This window comes from Puntigrus tetrazona, chromosome 1, assembly GCF_018831695.1.
Source record: "Puntigrus tetrazona isolate hp1 chromosome 1, ASM1883169v1, whole genome shotgun sequence".
Classification (NCBI taxonomy): Eukaryota; Metazoa; Chordata; class Actinopteri; order Cypriniformes; family Cyprinidae; genus Puntigrus; species Puntigrus tetrazona.
The window spans coordinates 28,038,872-28,056,292 of record NC_056699.1 but is presented as its reverse complement, the minus strand read 5'-3'; the positions used below and the strand labels follow the sequence as shown (position 1 = coordinate 28,056,292).

The 17,421-nt window shown below is 39.4% G+C and overlaps 4 protein-coding genes across 4 annotated transcripts; 3 read left to right on the top strand and 1 right to left on the bottom strand.

The window, feature by feature from the left end:
* The first annotated feature begins 3,792 nt into the window (after positions 1 to 3,792).
* LOC122349325 lies at positions 3,793 to 6,208 on the top strand. Its single transcript, XM_043245320.1, has 8 exons — positions 3,793 to 4,063; positions 4,135 to 4,389; positions 4,468 to 4,533; positions 4,622 to 4,697; positions 4,943 to 4,982; positions 5,077 to 5,169; positions 5,274 to 5,330; positions 5,466 to 6,208. Exons 1-8 carry the CDS (start codon positions 3,793 to 3,795, stop codon positions 5,478 to 5,480), a joined length of 873 nt encoding a protein of 290 aa, XP_043101255.1. The 3' UTR covers positions 5,481 to 6,208.
* A 3,173-nt stretch (positions 6,209 to 9,381) lies between these two features.
* LOC122349314 lies at positions 9,382 to 11,124 on the top strand. The gene is made up of 5 exons (XM_043245309.1): positions 9,382 to 9,396; positions 10,282 to 10,336; positions 10,412 to 10,759; positions 10,831 to 11,027; positions 11,101 to 11,124. The coding sequence occupies exons 2-5, from the start codon at positions 10,294 to 10,296 to the stop codon at positions 11,122 to 11,124; spliced, it is 612 nt and encodes a 203-aa protein (XP_043101244.1). The 5' UTR covers positions 9,382 to 9,396; positions 10,282 to 10,293.
* Positions 11,120 to 12,475, top strand: LOC122353000 (B-cell receptor CD22-like). The gene is made up of 5 exons (XM_043250829.1): positions 11,120 to 11,144; positions 11,259 to 11,513; positions 11,681 to 11,765; positions 12,011 to 12,083; positions 12,371 to 12,475. Exons 1-5 carry the CDS (start codon positions 11,141 to 11,143, stop codon positions 12,380 to 12,382), a joined length of 429 nt encoding a protein of 142 aa, XP_043106764.1. The 5' UTR covers positions 11,120 to 11,140; the 3' UTR covers positions 12,383 to 12,475.
* Positions 12,476 to 12,478: 3 nt separating this feature from the next.
* Positions 12,479 to 16,927, bottom strand: LOC122352808 (NXPE family member 3-like). The gene is made up of 8 exons (XM_043250484.1): positions 16,613 to 16,927; positions 16,467 to 16,528; positions 15,965 to 16,321; positions 15,264 to 15,679; positions 15,100 to 15,170; positions 14,747 to 14,950; positions 14,013 to 14,356; positions 12,479 to 13,713 (listed from the first exon to the last, which is right to left on the bottom strand). Exons 1-8 carry the CDS (start codon positions 16,647 to 16,649, stop codon positions 13,516 to 13,518), a joined length of 1,689 nt encoding a protein of 562 aa, XP_043106419.1. The 5' UTR covers positions 16,650 to 16,927; the 3' UTR covers positions 12,479 to 13,515.
* Positions 16,928 to 17,421: the final 494 nt, after the last annotated feature.

Sequence of the window (17,421 nt, the reverse complement as noted above, 5' to 3'; positions counted from 1 at the left end):
AGTGATCCTTGACTCCCATCGTCCAGGAGAGACCAGAGGACTCATAGCAAGTTGAGGTTGTCTCAACAATCCACCGACTGATGGTCTGCCTAAAGCAGGCTGACCTGTCCTAGGAGGACCAAAGCACATGAGCAATTGGTCCGACCTTCTCCACAAAGCTGTCCAAAGATGTCCAGTGCTCACACAAGATACACAGTTCAGCTTTTTCTGGTCGGGGTCCCAAAAGGGAGGAGTTGAGATGCCTGTAGCACGATGGGGCGTGGTGTAGATATAGTAGGGACCTTTGCCATGTAACTCACTCAAGGGTACAAGAAAGCTTTCACCAGACTGGGCGCAAAGTCTAGATCAGATGGTCCACTGAAAGGGCTTGAAGGTCTCCTACTCTCTAATATATCTGCTTGTTTTACACTGTTTGGTCAAAGGAAGCCTCAAATGAACCCCTTGGAAACCACTTGGCTGCAAAACTAAAAATAGACCTCATCTGGCCTTCTTTCTGACACTGATATCACCGTATACTCTCCTGAGTACAGTATATTATTTTTTGTTTTTATAGTTCAATCCAAATCCATTATTTAGAGTAACATATGTTGAAGATTAGTCGATAGGCTGCTGATTCATTTCACAAAAGCTCTTTATTCAGCAGTGAAGCCTCTTCCTCCATCACATCCAATCCAAACAAAAGCATCCTTTTTCCTTCCCTGTGTCAGATGAAGCCAATGTATTAGTTTACAAACCAATTGATTCAGTGGATCACTGAAGCAGACCAGCTCTCAGCGCCCTCTATAGGAGAACTTCATCTACGTTCGTCTCGCTTCATGCACTGGTTTCCTCGATCTTTGGTGCTTCAAAAGCTTGTATATCCAGGATTGCGTGTCAGTCAGAAGAACAAATTGACATTTTATACGAATAGTTTCATCCAGGTACTACAATTAAAGTTGAACAACATCAGCAAAATCGGCCTTGCTATTAATTTTCTTATAACAGCAGGCCTGTAAACACTCGTCTCTGTTTCTCGTTGGGTCACATGATCACAGAGTCAACAGCACTATAAAGACGCTGCTGTGAGGACACGCCTTGTTTTCTCACCCTCGACATTACAAAGGAAGCTGCAGTCATGACCGTGTTCAGAGGTTCACAAGATAACCATAGAGAAGTCACAGAAGGCCAGAATAAGATTAAAAGTTTAGAAAATCTCAAACTATGGAAATCTTCAGCAGCTGTCTATTAGCTTTACTTCATTAGCATGTTTAAAGCATTTTTGTACTAAATTAGCCAGGTTTATAATATGCTATAAACATCAAATGCAGATAAATTTACAAGTAAGACTTAAAAACACAATCAGCTTCTCTACAGGCTCCGCTCCTCGTTTGGGAGTCACACTCATGGTCTTTACAGTTAAAAGTGACCGGATGCCTGAAACGTAACTTTTTTCTTCTTCAGGAAAATCTATGTAATATATTTTTGTATTTTTAGAGAATTTAATTTTATGGTGATAATTATTTATGCAATAATTATGACCAGTTTCTCCCATTAAAAAATGGTGCAAAATATACATATAAATATATACATTTCATACACATTTCAGATGAAAATAGACACTATGCCTTTAAAATCCTTTTTTTTATGCAGATTAGCACCTCATGGTGTGAGCAAAGAAAAAAAAAAAAAGACGTGTTATTTCATTGTGTAACCAAGAGATGCTGGTGAATTCTGTAGTTGATTTTAGATATAATCATTTACATTTATTAGGTTGTTGACTTAAATGTATATTTAGGCATTCTCAAAGACTACTTTTGGTGATCACAGTCCAATGTGATCACCAAAAGCATTTTGTTACACGAAACATTAAAATTCTGAAAAAATGGAACAAAAGTGAACAGAAATGCTTTATCAGAGCCTGATCCTTCTGGGTCTGATCTGATTTCAACCTCTTCTTTCAGTTTTCAAACTCGTTTGGACTGTATGGTTATAGCCCTACCATTCAGAGTGTGTGTATATTTGTGTGTGTGTGTGTGTGTGTCTGTGAGTGTATTTGTTTTCATTCCTGATGTTAGAGCATAACCCATTTCTTGCTGTCCACTTTTTAGCTGCATTATGGATTTCATTTCACATGGTTGCTATGTTACAGTCACACCAGTTCATAGTGTGTGTGTGTGTGTGTGTGTGTGTGGGCGTGTGTAAGTAGATGTGTTGATTTTGCGCTGGTTTAGAGTTTCGCCCCTTTATTTCTGTGCAATTTTTTCTGCAGTAATTTGTACATTTGTAAACATTTCAGCGTTTTTTGTTTTCTTCTCCTTTTCCGTTCATTTCCCATGTTCGTTCATTTTTTGTTTTCTTAAAAAAAAAAAAAATGTCACCAACTTCCATACCATATCAGTGAAGCCACAATTTAAAATAAAAATTAAAATTAAAAATTCAGAAACAACCAAAGACCATACGAGAGTTTTAAATGTTCTTTTTCTATATTCTTACGTCGTCTGTTTGTTCAAACTCTTCTTCTGCTGTAGGTTGTGAAGAACCACATCCTTCTGCTAAAATGTAAGGTGTTGACCATAAAAAAAAAAAGAAAAAAAAGAAAAGAAAACCTGTTACAGGACCCACCCTGGTCATTTGTAGTGCTGTCACTGGTCATCGGTGTTTGTGAAACGGGTAAGAACCTGACTTTCCAGTCCATTAGCATTAAATATATTGTGTCTTTTTGGATGGATTGGGGCTAGTTGTCACACAGGCAGTTCTTACTTACTAGGTTTAAAAAAATGTGATTTAGAAAATTGTGAAAAAGTGATTTTGGACATTGGCAGGAATCACCTATTTCCTAGTTAAACCGTCATGTGAGAGGAAAGCTGCACTGTTTTAAAGAGTTTTAAAGAGCAGTGTATGTTGTGTTGTGGACGTTGGAGTTTATTCTTTGGTTTAAGCTCAACAGCTTTTACTGTAGATGGAGCTTGATTTTGAGCTGGCTATGAAGAGGAAGTTAACGGCTTGTGTGCTTAACTAGTTTAACCTCATAGAAAGCAGTACAACAGCAACAAGCCTCAATAAACGGCACCATCTAAACCAGCGTTTCTGGGGACTAGAGATCAGACAAACTGGAGGAAATTCGGTCCGTTTTGTGCCGATCTCTGTTCATTTCTTAATTTGTTGACCATACATTCAAAAGAACAGCAGAAACAACATCCGACTGTTAAAAAAACTAAATAGTTGAAATATATGACTATGAGAATGTTAGTTGAAGTAGTGGAGTTAAAAAATATATATATATGTTTACAAGTGTCTCTTTTTTAAAGATTTTAATGGTGTTTGATTTTATGCTTGTTACTAACATACATTTGATCGGTTCAACCTAAAGCCTAGTTTATTAACATTTTGATGGGGACAGGTGCTTTTAACATTTCCCCTACATCTAAAAGAAGCGGGGAATAGCGAAAATGTTTGAGAAACAATCAACATTTACATTCATTAAAAACATAAAAATAACTTAATAAAAATAATAAAATATGAAAACACTAACTAAAATATTTGCTGTAGGTGTTGCTATGATGGTGTCAGTCAGAGTGGCTCCTCTTCCCCTCATCTTTCTGCTCATGATTCACAGTGAGTGTATATATATATATACAGTATATATATACAGTAGTTGTGTGTGTGTGTGTGTGTGTGTGTGTTTATTATTCTAAGTGAATTGTATGCCCATTTGTTCTGAATAAATCCTGTGTTTCAGGTGTATCTAGTGCTGGTTGGTCTGTGAGTTACAGTTCTTCACACATCTGTGCTCTAAAACACTCATCAGTGATAATGAGCTGCACTTATACATACCCTCCTGGATATAAGATCGAGAAAGCGTTCTGGTTCAAAAACCCTGTAAAGGATGTAGAGCCTCCAGATCTTTCTAAGGACCCTGAATACAGTCAGAGGTTTCAGTATCTGGGAGATAAACAGAAGAGCTGCACCATGAGACTGAGTCATGTGACACAGAAAGATGAACACAAGTACTATTTCAGATTCATCACTGATAAACCTGATGGAAAATGGACTGGTGAACCAGGAGTGACTCTTACTGTGACAGGTGACTCTGATGAGGTTTCTCTCTTCTTGAATAATAATCAGTGTATGATATAATGTGTGTGTTGTGTTCAGATCTTCAGGTGGAGTCTCCTGAGAGAGTGACAGAGGGAGATTCAGTCCGTCTGACATGTAAAAGCAGCTGCGCTCTGACTGACAGAGCAACATTCATCTGGTACAGAAACTCACAGCCATTAACTGAGAGAAGAGACAGAAACAATATACTCCTGCTGCAGTCAGTCAGAAGAGAGGATGCAGGCAGATATAGCTGTGATGTACAAGAACACAATCACTATCTCAGATCACCTGAGGTTTATCTCAATGTCACGTGTGAGTACAGACAAGTACTTCAAAAGAAGAATTTATTGTGTTTTTTTTAAAGGACAATTTAAACTGTGTTCTCTTTAGATCCATCTAAGAACGTCTCGATGTTCATAAATGGATCTGGTGAAGCTGTTTCTGTCACTGTTAAAGGTAGAGCAGCTCGTTTACTTACACGACTCTTTCTGAAGTAAATCAAATGAATCTGTTCAGATGTTTTACTCTCTTGTCTCTGCTGTAGAACATCTGGTGATACTGTATATATCCATTGGAGCAGTTTGTGGAGCTGCAGTTATCATCATAACGGTGCTGATTTGGTAAGATAAGTCTAGTATTTGAATGAAGATATATAACATAATTTCTAATAATAAACATAATAATAAAAACCATTTAGTTGCCTCCGACTTTCTACAAGTATTGATATTTAAGTTCATCTTTAAAATAAAATGATAACAATGCAAAAGGCTGACCAATTAAATATTATCCCATAGTATAAATGCAATATTGTTCATCGTGATAATTATACACTCTTTTGTGTAACGCATTCATTGTTTTTAAGCAGGATCAGAATGAAAAAGAGAAAAGGCACACTCAAAACCCAGGTGAGAAAAAAATATATTGTTTGGTAATCAGTAACTGCGGTCTACATACTGCACTTTTAGGCGTAATTTATTTTCCCTCTGTTTTTGTCTTGAGGATTCGTCAATGATGGATCCTTCTAGAAATGATTACAATAGTTATACAGCATCTGAAGTGGAGTCCTCTGAACCGGTGTATGCGAATGTAACGGTAAATTATATTTACAGTCTGTAGATGTGAACACTACTATAATTATTATTACAGGAAACCTTATAGTTAATATGATGTTTTTGTGGTTTTTTTGTATGGAAAAGAATGCCCTTGATGCTTGTAATATTGAGATGAATGAACCTGCGTATGGGAATATAATGGTAAGTGTTTTCATTGATATCAAATATATTCTGACATAGTGTTTATGAGTTAGTTGTGTGTTCATTTTCTTTCTTTCTTTCTTTCTTTCTTTCTTTCTTTCTTTCTTTCTTTCTTTCTTTCTTTCTTTCTTTCAGCGTGACAGACTGTAGTGTTTGGGAAACATGGTAAAACATTTTATAGCTTTCTTTCATGTCTGTGGGTGGATCCCTGCTTATATTAAAATAATAGTTCACCCACAAAGGAAAATTTACCCCATGATTAATTCACCCCCAAACCAGGTGTATATGACTTTCAGATGAATATAATAAGATTTATTTTAAACTATCCTGGCTCTTCCAAGCTTCACGATTGCAGTAATCAATAAAGTGGTGATCCGTATAACCTTATTTAAATATTTAAAAACAAGTGGGACTCATTTTAGCCCAGGTGTTTCATCAGACAGGCAAGGCCTATTTTTGGGTGGCTTCTTGTCCAAGCATTTGTATTTCATTAATGAGGTTCGTGTTTACGCTCATTTTCTTGTATATTTTCGTCCTCTCTATTTAACAGCTTTAACTTACAATGAAAGACGTCTTCCCTCAGGTACATTAAATGCTTTCCTGCCTATATTTACGTGTTAAGGTCAAGCCCCGCCGTAAAAATGATATGAACTGTCGTTATCAAATCAAAATGCATGTTTATTTGACTTTTTTTTACATCGATCTCACAGTAATTTGTACATATTTAACTCGCCGTAATTCATAACAACACCCCTTACAGAAAACAAGCAAAATCATGATTTATAGTCCATGAACACATGGGATGGCTTGGGGTTGAGTGGATCTCGGGCTGAGGGCGATCCCTTTAAATCATGTAGGTGTTGGTTTTATCCAGAACGACTTATATGTGATCCAACCAATATGTCAAAAGAGACAAGAGTTTCTATACACAATGGCAAACGTAACATGTCACTTAAGTGATGAGTGGATTGCGTCAAGAAATTATATAAAATGTACCGTTTTAATGCATGCTAAATGTTGCAGTGTCACAGCATAAAATATGTAATCGTATGCAAATCTTCATTTACAATAAAAGTACATCTAAGATCACTTTAGATTTAACGTGTTGTCATTGCATTAGAGTGTGTTGCACTACAGTTTTTAACCAAGTGTTACAAGCGTTGAAATGTTAGTAATCTAGTTGGATGTGAAAAGCAAAATAAATCATTACATATAAAATAAGTTTTTTTAATCATGCTGGTGTTAGTTCAAATATTTGTTTTATTTAATTATTAAAAAAATATATATGTATATATGTTGAGGAGCAGCGCGTCTACTCCGAGCTCCTCCTGAGTGACTGAACTCCTCACCCTATTTCTAAGGGAGCACCCAGCCACCCTACGGAGGAAACTCATTTCGGCCGGTTGTTCCCCGGGATCTCATCCTTTCGGTCATGACCCAAAGCTCATGACCATAGTTGAGAGTAGGAATGAAGATCGACAGGTAAATCAATTTACCATCGTCTTCACCATGACAGACCAGTACAGCGACCGCATTACTGCAGAAGCTGCAACAATCCGTCTGTCAATCTCTCGTTACATCCTTCCCTCACTCGTGAACAAGACCCCAAGATACTTAAACTCCTCCAGCTGAGGCAGGAGCTCCCAACCAATCTGAAGGGGGCAAGCCACCCTTGTCTGACTGAGAACCATGGCCTCAGACTTGGAGGTGCTGATTCTCATCCCAGCCACTTCACACTCAGCTGCAAACCACCCCAGCGCACACTGTAGGTCTTGGCCAGATGCAGCCAACAGAACAACATCATCCGCAAAAAGCAGAGAAGCTATCTTGTGGTCACCAAACCAGACCTCCTCCAGCCCCCGGCTGCGCCTAGAAATCCTGTCCATAAAAATAATGAACAGGACCAGTGACAAAGGGCAGCCCTGTCAGAGTCCAACATGCACTGGGAACAAGTCTGACTTAATGCTGGCAATGCAAACCAAGCTCCTGCTCTGATCATACAGGGATCAGACAGCCTTTAAAAATGGGCCCCCCAGCCCATATTCCCAGAGCACCCACCACAGGACACCACGAGGAACATGGTCGAAAGCCTTCTCCAAATCCACAAAACACATGTGGACTGGTTGGGCAAACTCCCAAGAACCCTCCAGTATCCTGAAGAGGGTATAGAGCTGGTCCAGTGTTCCACATCCAGGACGAAACACGCATTGTTTCTTTTGAAGCTGACGGATTCTCCTCTCCAGTACCCTGGCATAGACTTTCCCAGGGAGGCTGAGGAGTGTGATCCCCCTATAGTTAGAGCACACCCTCCGGTCCCCCTTCTTAAAAAGAGGAACCACCACGCCGGTCTGCCAGTCCAGAGGCACTGTCCCCCGCGTCCACGTGATCCTGCAGAGGCGTGTCAGCCAAGACAGTCTCACAACATCAAGAGCCCTGAGGTACTTCGGGCGGATCTCGTCCACCCCCAGTGCCTTGTCACCGAGGAGCTTCTCAACAACTTCAGTGATCTCAGCCAGGGTGATGGTTGAGTCCCCCTGGGTGTTGAAATCCCCCAGCAGGATGATATATTCATGGGTTGGAGCACTTTCCAGCACCCCTCCCAAGGACTCCAAGAAGGCCGGGTACTCTACACTGCCATCCGGCCCATAGGCACAAATGACAGTGAGACTCCTCCCCCCAACCCGAAGTCGCAGTGAGTCGACCCTCTCATCCACCGGGTTAAACTCCAACACATGGCGGCTAAGCTGGGGGGCTATGAGCAAGCCCACACCAGCCCACCGCCTCTCACTGCAGGCAACACCAGAGTAGAGAAGAGTCCAGCCCCTTTTGAGGAGTTGGGTTCCAGAGCCCAAGCCACGCGTGGAGGTGAGCCTGACTATCTCTAGCCAGTATCTCTCTACCTCCCACAACAACTCAGGCTCCTTCCCCCCCAGAGAGGTGACGTTCTATGTCCCTAAAACTAGATTCTGTGTCCAGGATTTGGGTTGCTGAAGTCCCCGCCTTCGACGGCCACCCAAACCACAAGGCACCGGCCCCTTACGGTCCCTCCTGCAGGTGGTGGGCCCATGGGAGGTTGGCCCCACACCGCTGTTTCGGTCTGAGCCTGGCCGGGTCCCGTAGGGCAAGACCTGGCCACCAGGTGCTCGCATGCCGGCCCCAGCCCCAGGTCTGGCTCCATGGCAGGGCCCCGGCTGCGCCGTACCGGGCAACGTTGCGACTCCATTATTGTTGTTCCATAAGGGGGTGAGGTGGACTGCTCTTTGTCTGGCTTGTCACCTAGGACCTGTTTGCCTTGGGAGACCCTACCAGAAGCATATAGCCCCAGACAACCTAGCTTCTAGGGTCATTCAGGCACTCAAACCCCTCCACTACGTGGCGATCCTAGGAGGGGTATATATGTATGTATATATTATAGAATTTAATATATATATTATATTACATTATATTATATTAATTATTCTCAATAAGTGCTTTTGTAGATGCCTGACAGAAATAAAGTCCATCTGGTTAATAATGAGTAAAGCTGGTTATTTGTTTATTTTATTGTACTTTATCTAATTTTTTCATGACAGAAATCTGTTAGCTGGTCTTACACTCGTTGCAACAATAAATTATTATTATAAACGTTTGTTCTTTTGTTTTATTTCGATTTGGTTGTCTGGCACCTGAACCCTGCATTCATGGGATGCATGCAACTTTTTCATACTTTTTCATTAAAGTATAGCAAAACCATGGTTCATTTGTGACTGGTAAATTCAATTAAAGTTTTATTATAGGCAATTACGCAATTAAAATAATATTGTGTAAAAAAGGTTCCTTAAAAACAGATTAATTATGAAATGTGATGGGCATCTCTGCACGCCGATGTGAAATTGCATTTAGTTTTAGTTCCTTTTTTTATATCATGGTCTAATGCTGCATTAGAGATAATGACAAATGTTTTTTTCATATGCTGTTAAATGTCATATTTCCATTTTTAGAAAGCGTCCATCACGTGTCTTTCATAGTGTGAAAACGGCTATGCTGGTCTCACCCTGATCATTGCTAGTTTTGTCTGGTGAAAAGGGTAAGAGCCTTATTTCCTTTAATTGTGTAGGCGCTATCACTTTAATCATGTATCTCGGTAACTAAAAAACTTGTTTGGTGTGTTGGTTAAAACAGGAACAAAATGCGTAGATACAGTTGTGATTAAAGCTTTAATGTGGTTTTCATGAGATATAAACCTCTGTCACGCCAGCATGTGTTGAGCTTAGGATGTTGTAAAATCAGTCATTTAAAATTAATCAGGATATTTCAGAAAGCCAAGCATGATAAAACTGGCATGTATAGGTTAAATGAGGAATGGAGTTCTGTGTGATCAGAATGGGCTCTGAATGGCTCTGAATGAAGATCTGGATCATCTGTAAAAGCCTATTCAAGATGTCTGAAAGGCGGGCGGGTACAACTTGAGACATCGGGGGGAAACGCCAGAGAGAGCTCTGCATCATCCGCATGATTGTATGTATGGGAAGACGTGTACCTTGACGATCAAGTCCATCGTAAGTAAAGAAAAAACAAGAACCGAGGACTTCGAGGGGAGTCGGCTTTTGAGGCAGGACCGATCAAGTCGGTTTTTGATAAAGAGGCCGGTAGTGAAGAAGTGTGAAGAGGTGGAGCACAGAATAAGGAAGATAAAGTTGTGAGTTTCTGGTGAGGGGCGTTGGTGATTGTGGTATGGTGTTAATTTAAGGTGACAGAAACATTAGAGATAAAGAGAGCAGCAGAGTTTACGTTGAACCAGAGGAGGCGTTTAGCAGACCAGGATTGGTAAGAGTATAGTATGATGTGTAATATGCACACCAGAGATAATTAAACGTGTGACCTCAAGACAAAATAAGAACACTTATTTATGTTTACTTGGTATCGCCAACAATAAGATATTAAAACAATGCAATGAAAATGTGTGTTATAGGTATCCGTGGGAATGGCTCATCGTCTTCTTCTGATCTGTTTGCTCATGATTTACAGTGAGTCAATCAAAAGATTTTATATACAGCTTTTTGTTCCTGCTGCTGATTTGCTCTGTATGCGTTCTGTTTCAGAGGTTTCTAGTAAAGATTATTGGAATGTGAATTACAGTCTTTCACACATGTGTGCACTCAAGAACTCATCTGTGATAATAAACTGTAATTATACATACCCTGATGGACACCAAATCATGAAAGTGTTCTGGACCAAAGGACCAGTACGGGATGTAGAACCTCCAGATCTGTCTGAGGACCCTGAATACAGTCAGAGGCTTCAGTATCTGGGAGATAAACAGAAGAACTGCACCATGAGACTGAGTCATGTGACAAAGAAAGATGAACACAAGTACTATTTCAGATTCATCACTGATAAACCTGGTGGAAAATACACTGGTCGTTCAGGAGTGACTCTTACTGTGACAGGTGACTCTGATGAGGTTTCTCTCTTCTTGAATAATAATCAGTGGATGATATAATGTGTGTGTTGTGTTCAGATCTTCAGGTGGAGTCTCCTGAGAGAGTGACAGAGGGAGATTCAGTCCGTCTGACATGTAAAAGCAGCTGCGCTCTGACTGACAGAGCAACATTCATCTGGTACAGAAACTCACAGCCATTAACTGAGAGAAGAGACAGAAACAATATACTCCTGCTGCAGTCAGTCAGAAGAGAGGATGCAGGCAGATGTAGCTGTGCTCTACAGGATTCTAACTGTGGTTTACAAGGCTCCACCTGCCCTGAGCTTTGGGAAACTCCGTCCCGTACAGGCAACACACTTACATCTCTCCTGAGGTTTATCTCAATGTCATGTGTGAGTATGAATTTAGTTTTTCTGATTCTGTTGCTCTAATTATTTCCGTTGCATATAAGCTCAGATTCAGGTTTCCAATAAAATCATTGCTGAACTATGACATTTCACTTCTAGATCCTCCTCAGCACACTTTTGTATCAGTGAGTCCATGCTGTGAAATAGTGGAGGGAGATTCAGTGACTCTGATCTGCAGCAGTGATTCAAACCCACCTGCAGAAATCAGCTGGATTAAAGGAGGATCAACTGTAGGATCTGGAAGAATCTACAACATCTCAAAGATCAGATCTGATCACAGTGAAGAATACAAGTGCAAGTCCAGAAATAAACATGGAGAGAAATACTCTGAAGCTGTGACTTTAAACATCAAGTGTGAGTTTGTAGCATGCTTATAATGATTTTTAGTATGATTTTTAGTAGTTTGGCAATAATAATATATATATATATATATATATATATATATATATATATATATATATATATATATATATATATATATATATATATATATAATTTATTTATTTAATTTTTTTTCTCAGTTGTAGGATGTCAGGTGATATTATACATATCTGTTGGAGTGGTTTGTGGAGCTGCAGCTGTTATCACGATGGTGCTTATGATTTGGTAAGATGTGTGTAATATTTGACTGCAGGTACATGATTTGAATTATATATATATATATATATATATATATATATATATATATATATATATATATATATATATATATATATATATCTTACAGATAAAATTTAAATCCATTGGACTTTCCGAAAGACTCTTTAAAATACATTGTAAATCTAAGATTGCTCTACAAGCACATATTATTTCTGTACTCTGTTTTGAAATATTTTCATATATTTTATAAGGCGAAGCAGGGTGAAAAAGAGAAAGGACACCCAGGATGTTGTGTTGGCTGAATCTGTATATGAAAATGTAACGGTAAGTTATTGGCATGATTATTTTCCAGAGTTGATTATATGCTTCAAGTGTGTTTGATTCCAACCCTAATCAATCACACCTGAGGCAGATAATCAAGGTCTACTAGTTATGCTAGATACTAGCTATAGTAACCAGATAGGTGTGTTGACGCAAGTTAGAGCTAAGACACCGGTCTTCTAGGATCAATTTCGATTAATCATTAAATACCAACCAGAAATCAGAAGTGTGTTATTAATCAGTGTATTAATGATTTTATTCTTCCTTTTATTTTCATTTAAACTGACAAGGCGAAACCGTAGTACTTGGGATGCGGAGCCCTGAATGATTGACAGCAGTCCCACGATTTCCATTTATTCATTTATTCATTCTGCAGCAGTTTTTTTTCATGTACATCTTGTGTAATATTTTGTTTGTTTATTTTTGTCTCATTAATAAAGCTTTGCATAACAAATATGTTGTACCGTGCATCAGTGCACAGTCTTCTGTCATTCAGTGCTTTAGAGTGAAGGAATAATGAATAATAAACAGCAATAGGTTTAGAGGTACGCTGTGCTAAACTAAATGGATAGCCGAAAGATCGTCCCGTACAGAACTTTTTGTGAGAAAACATCATCCATTTTGTAAGTCTGGCCCAATAAAGATGCTGTACTTTGTGTGTTTTTTGCACCACCTGCCGGTGACCATGCAACAAAGCAGGATGTTGGGTCTTCTTTCCTAAAACAAATACATTAACTAACGCATTTCTATAAAAGGATAAAGGGAACTTTCTAGTCAACGGTTGTTTTAAACCGTACTGATGAATTATGGCATCGCATCTTTCTCATTCGGTGATCCTCACAGTGAGAGTAATATGTGAGGAAAACATCACAAGAAACATCAAGAAAATGTGTATGAATCTCAAAATCTTCCTGCTGCAATGCATGCTGGGTACCTAATCTCTGCAGTGAGTGCCCTTTGACCTCACGTTAGTACGAACACACCGAGGACGCTGTGAGGTTACGCTCTTAGCTCACCATGTCCTCACGTTGTGACATCATCACGATGATCATGATGACATCACTGTGACATCACACTGTTGACTGGGATTGGATTGGGTTTGTTTGAAACTGAACTTTTAAAGGCGATATCATGAAAATCTGGCAGGTTTTAAGTGCCGTAATCGTAATATTTAATTATTGTAAATTTTTGTAAAAAGGGGCATAATACGTCTCCTTTACATGGCATATGTCTATTATTTATCAATGTAGCCTGCACGCATATTAAAATCGAGAGTGGTTAATAAAGTTAAGTAATATTGGAGCATACAATGGTAATATTATCTTTCTCCCATTGGCTCAGTGTTAATTCTGGTTAAGTAACAACTTGATTAGTCTATCTCGGACCAGATAAGTTTCCCATTTGATTTTTGGAACCAAATCTACTCGAGCAGGCCTCAGGCAGGACAGACATATGAAAGCAACATGTCGACTTCATTAGCAATGATAACAGGTCCTGGGTGAATGTATTCACGTAGATAGTGACAGGAGGTCATCTGCCAGACATCTATGAAGACGACTCCGTCAATGTCTCTGAACATCTCCCGCATCACTTTGTCCAACTGCAACATGTGCCAGTCACTTTGAAAAATATTCTGAAAAAACACAGATCGGAAAGAGCTTTATAGACAAGGTTAACAATAGCTGTTCCCTGCACACAGAGGCATTACTGGCGGGATGAAATTGAAAAGAGGCCGATCAGTACAGATTAGAGAGGGGTTTGAAAACAAATGAATCCTTGAGCGGATCATGTGGGAGTCATTGAGCAAATAAGGTAAAAATGAATGCATATTAAGAAAATGCAAGTATATTTTAACCTTGCATGCATGTTAACCTGTTTCATAACCCATACTAGGGGCACTTTAAAAAACATTTCGATTGGAAAGTGATCTACCTTTACTCCTGCTGTGTTTCCAGACTTGATGACGACGGTGGTCTCTGGAGCGCGGCTCAGCAGTGCGATGACAGACCGGCGGATTTTGGCCACTTCATACACGTAAAATGTAATCGGATGAAAAACCAGGTGAGCACAGTATGTGAAGACCACGACCGCATGAGACCCGGCGGCTATATCATCAATGTCATTGCTGATGTAATGCAGGTCAGTGATAGGCATAATTCTACCAAAGCGCAGAGGAACACCGTGTACCCTCCAGTGAATGATGATGTTATTTTGCAGCTCTACGGCCATCAGTGGGCCACCTTGAGGATGAGTGTGGAGGTCCATTCTTTTTATTCCTACATGAGAAGCAAATATTATAATCTTAGTTGGATTCAGTCATGCAACCTTTGAATGAAAAGTGTGCAAATGATGCCAAATTTTAACTGTTTCTTGTGAAGATTTATATGTATCAATGTACAATGTATCAAACAAACCAAGTTCTGCAAACAAGATGTGCCTTTTTCAGAACCAACTTCCCCTATGAAAGTCTTTGAATGTCACTTGCAAGTTTATCTAAAAAGTGCATCAGTTTTCGATTTTTTTTAATCTAATGCCAATACATTCATATTTAGTTAAAGTGCCTATATCCTTTGCGAGGCCTCTGCAGCCATTTCCTTGTTTAATTTATCTTATACATTCATGCCACTGAGTTATATGTTGAAGATTAAAATCTGAGTCATACTTGCCTGGCACTGTTTTTTCTAAGTACTCAAACCACTGCCTTGTGGTGGAGTCTCCCATGAAGTAGACAATCTTGTTTTTAAGACAGTTTGCCTTCTGTGCATGACTGAACTGTTGAGTGTTGCACACAAAAGACTTCCAGACATCTTTCAGATAAAATCCTGCAGGAACCGGTGTGGTCAGGCCAGACCTGCATTTCTTCATGGTGTCTGCACAGAAACATGCACATGAAATGTTTCATAGCTATGTGAATAAGTATTCACTGTCTTATAACGAATTATACATATGTGTGTGTGTGTGTGTGTGACAAATATTTTTAAAAAAATGTTCAAAATGAGAGATTATTATGCAAACATACCATTGGCTGCAGTGTTGGGAAGGACATTTATGACTTTTTTGTCTCCATTAATAGCAACATTTGTTAATTTTCTGTAGAGAGAGAGAGAGAGAGACATTTTGTACACATTCCTGTTTGTTTCTTTAACAATTATAACGACTCTGAAATAAATTTTGAACCATTACGTTGCAAAAATCTGCTGCTCAAGAAGATTTAATGGGTTTTCTAAACGCGCTCCTGAGTGGCGCACCAGTTTATCACAGGAAAGATTCTTGGGTCTCTGGCACTGCCACACTGTCCCTGTTCTTATATCCTCATGCTCACAGCAGCAGTCACCTTTCTTCCAGCTTCCATCTGGACCCCACTTAAGATTACATTCAACTACTTCTCTGATCCTGCTTTTATTGGGTCCCGATCCTTCAAAGAAGCCATTAAAGTGGGTGCGCGGGAATGAAGAGTCCCAGTATTTCTTAAGAATCTGCACAACCTCACTGGAGTGCTCCAGACGCACAAAAACTTGGGCCTGACCTTCCCAGGGCAGAAGAAAAGCAACAGAGTAAGTCCCATTACGAAGATCCACAACCTCCCCGTACACACTCGCCTTCGAGAAGAACGGAGAACAACAAGTGTAAGGCAGAAAACTCGTGTCTGTTGGCAAAGTGAATCTTAAAGAGAGAGTTCACCCTAAAAATAATTATTCTGTTATTAATTACTGCTGTTCCAAACCCAGACCTTCATTAGATTTGTTAAAATTGCTGATGTCTGATGCTGATGAACTGTTGTACTGATGTCCCTGTATGTGTGTGTGTTTGTGTGCATGTGCGTAAACAAACTTTTGAAAGGATCACATTAAAAGTAAATTAATGTTGTTATTAAAACCACACACCTTTAGCTCTAAATTGAAAAGTCTTGCTTTGAAAAAATCTCCTCCGTATGTTTTCAGCTTCTTCTGGTGGTCTCTGGCTGTGATGGTCACAGAGATCTTTTCTCCCACTTTGTAACTCTCTTTGAGTCCCACGATAGAGAAAGTAGAGTGGACTGGACTTGTGCTCTGATTCAGGTGAGTGATTTCTTGATCTGGAAAAGGCCAGTCCAGAGCTGTCTGTAGTCTTTCCCACTCCTCATCGCTGATTCCCATGTCAAAGGCAGATATCACAGATGAACTGTTATTTCGAGGAGCTGGTTTATGTTTGGGGAGCTGAACCGATTTCATGTGGATCCCATAGTTTAATGCCCATAGAGCCTGAGAGAGGACCAGGTTATCATTCACAGCAAACAGTTTTTTGCATAGGTATTAATATAATAGAATATAATAGTTATATATAGACCTAAATATTGTGAACAGGTTAGATTCTGAAGCATCAAACTTACAAGTCTTACAAACTTACCAAACAGAACGATGTCCAAAGAAAACAAGTGAGTAGTAATACATAGTGTCTCAACCTGCAGACTGATAATACATGGAAATGATCAACTTCATAATCCTTATAGACATGAAGCCGTTGACCCACAATGCCCATTGTCTCCTGATTACCTGGTGCATTTGAAGCCTTCGTGGACGGCATGATCATGGTGAGGTCTGTTGTCCTTTATCTCAGCTTGCGAGAACATGAAGAACGTGAAAGCGAGGCGTTCCCACGAAGTATATGATGTCCGTCCTCGGGAACAGCATTTTAGCTCGGCTTTGTTTGATTTCTGCTTTAGATGAATCTAGATTAGGAGTGCGCATGTAGTGTAAACACAGTTCATGTTTTATTGCAAGCTCGAAGAGCAATGACAAAAAGATGGAATATGGCACGAGGGGAGGGTGCTGTGAACACAAGCTGTCTGTGGGGCGGTACCTTTTAAATAGACATACCTTTGTACCTTCTTAACCCCTAAAGAGTGCATTCCTTAAAGGTGCATATGAATATACATAATAATATCTAAACAGTACACATGGTACAATGTGATCAATGGTAAATAAATAGAACATGTAAAAGCAGAAGTGTCTTTTTAGTATTCATTTGCCCTATAAGCATTGTTCTTATCTAGTTGTCTTGTTTAATTAGAGTACAGAAGCTTAATAAAGTTTTACTGTAGCTGTATGAGGGCAATAACATTTTGAAAGGGTGCTGCCACCGTCACAGACTTTGTACCTTTTTTTCTTTTCTTTTTTTTTAGACTGGTAAGGGGAGAATACTGTTTTTATTTGTTTAGGACCCATTTCCACATAAAAAGTGCACATTTTTAAAAAATCCAGCTGATCACACTTACTAGCCACTCCTTATAGACCGGATCTCGTGCTCTTATTACATTTAGCTTTACTTTTTAACAGTTTTTTGTTTCCTAGGTGACTTTTAA

Bases quoted from the DNA above. Each gene is read 5' to 3' on its own strand.
- LOC122349325 (XM_043245320.1), top strand. From the start codon at position 3,793: ATGAGCTGCACTTATACATACCCTCCTGGATATAAGATCGAGAAAGCG. The intron at 4,534-4,621 runs GTAGAGCAGCTC...TCTCTGCTGTAG, and splicing joins TGTTTCTGTCACTGTTAAAG to AACATCTGGTGATACTGTAT. The intron at 4,698-4,942 runs GTAAGATAAGTC...GTTTTTAAGCAG, and splicing joins ATCATAACGGTGCTGATTTG to GATCAGAATGAAAAAGAGAA.
- LOC122349314 (XM_043245309.1), top strand. From the start codon at position 10,294: ATGGCTCATCGTCTTCTTCTGATCTGTTTGCTCATGATTTACA. The intron at 10,337-10,411 runs GTGAGTCAATCA...GTTCTGTTTCAG, and splicing joins CTGTTTGCTCATGATTTACA to AGGTTTCTAGTAAAGATTAT. The intron at 10,760-10,830 runs GTGACTCTGATG...TGTTGTGTTCAG, and splicing joins AGTGACTCTTACTGTGACAG to ATCTTCAGGTGGAGTCTCCT.
- LOC122353000 (XM_043250829.1), top strand. The intron at 11,514-11,680 runs GTGAGTTTGTAG...TTTTTTTCTCAG, and splicing joins TGTGACTTTAAACATCAAGT to TTGTAGGATGTCAGGTGATA. The intron at 11,766-12,010 runs GTAAGATGTGTG...ATATTTTATAAG, and splicing joins ACGATGGTGCTTATGATTTG to GCGAAGCAGGGTGAAAAAGA.
- LOC122352808 (XM_043250484.1), bottom strand. From the start codon at position 16,649: ATGATCATGCCGTCCACGAAGGCTTCAAATGCACCAG. The intron at 16,322-16,466 runs GTAAGTTTGTAA...GTCCTCTCTCAG, and splicing joins TTTGGACATCGTTCTGTTTG to GCTCTATGGGCATTAAACTA. The intron at 14,951-15,099 runs GTATGTTTGCAT...GTTTCTGTGCAG, and splicing joins TCCCAACACTGCAGCCAATG to ACACCATGAAGAAATGCAGG.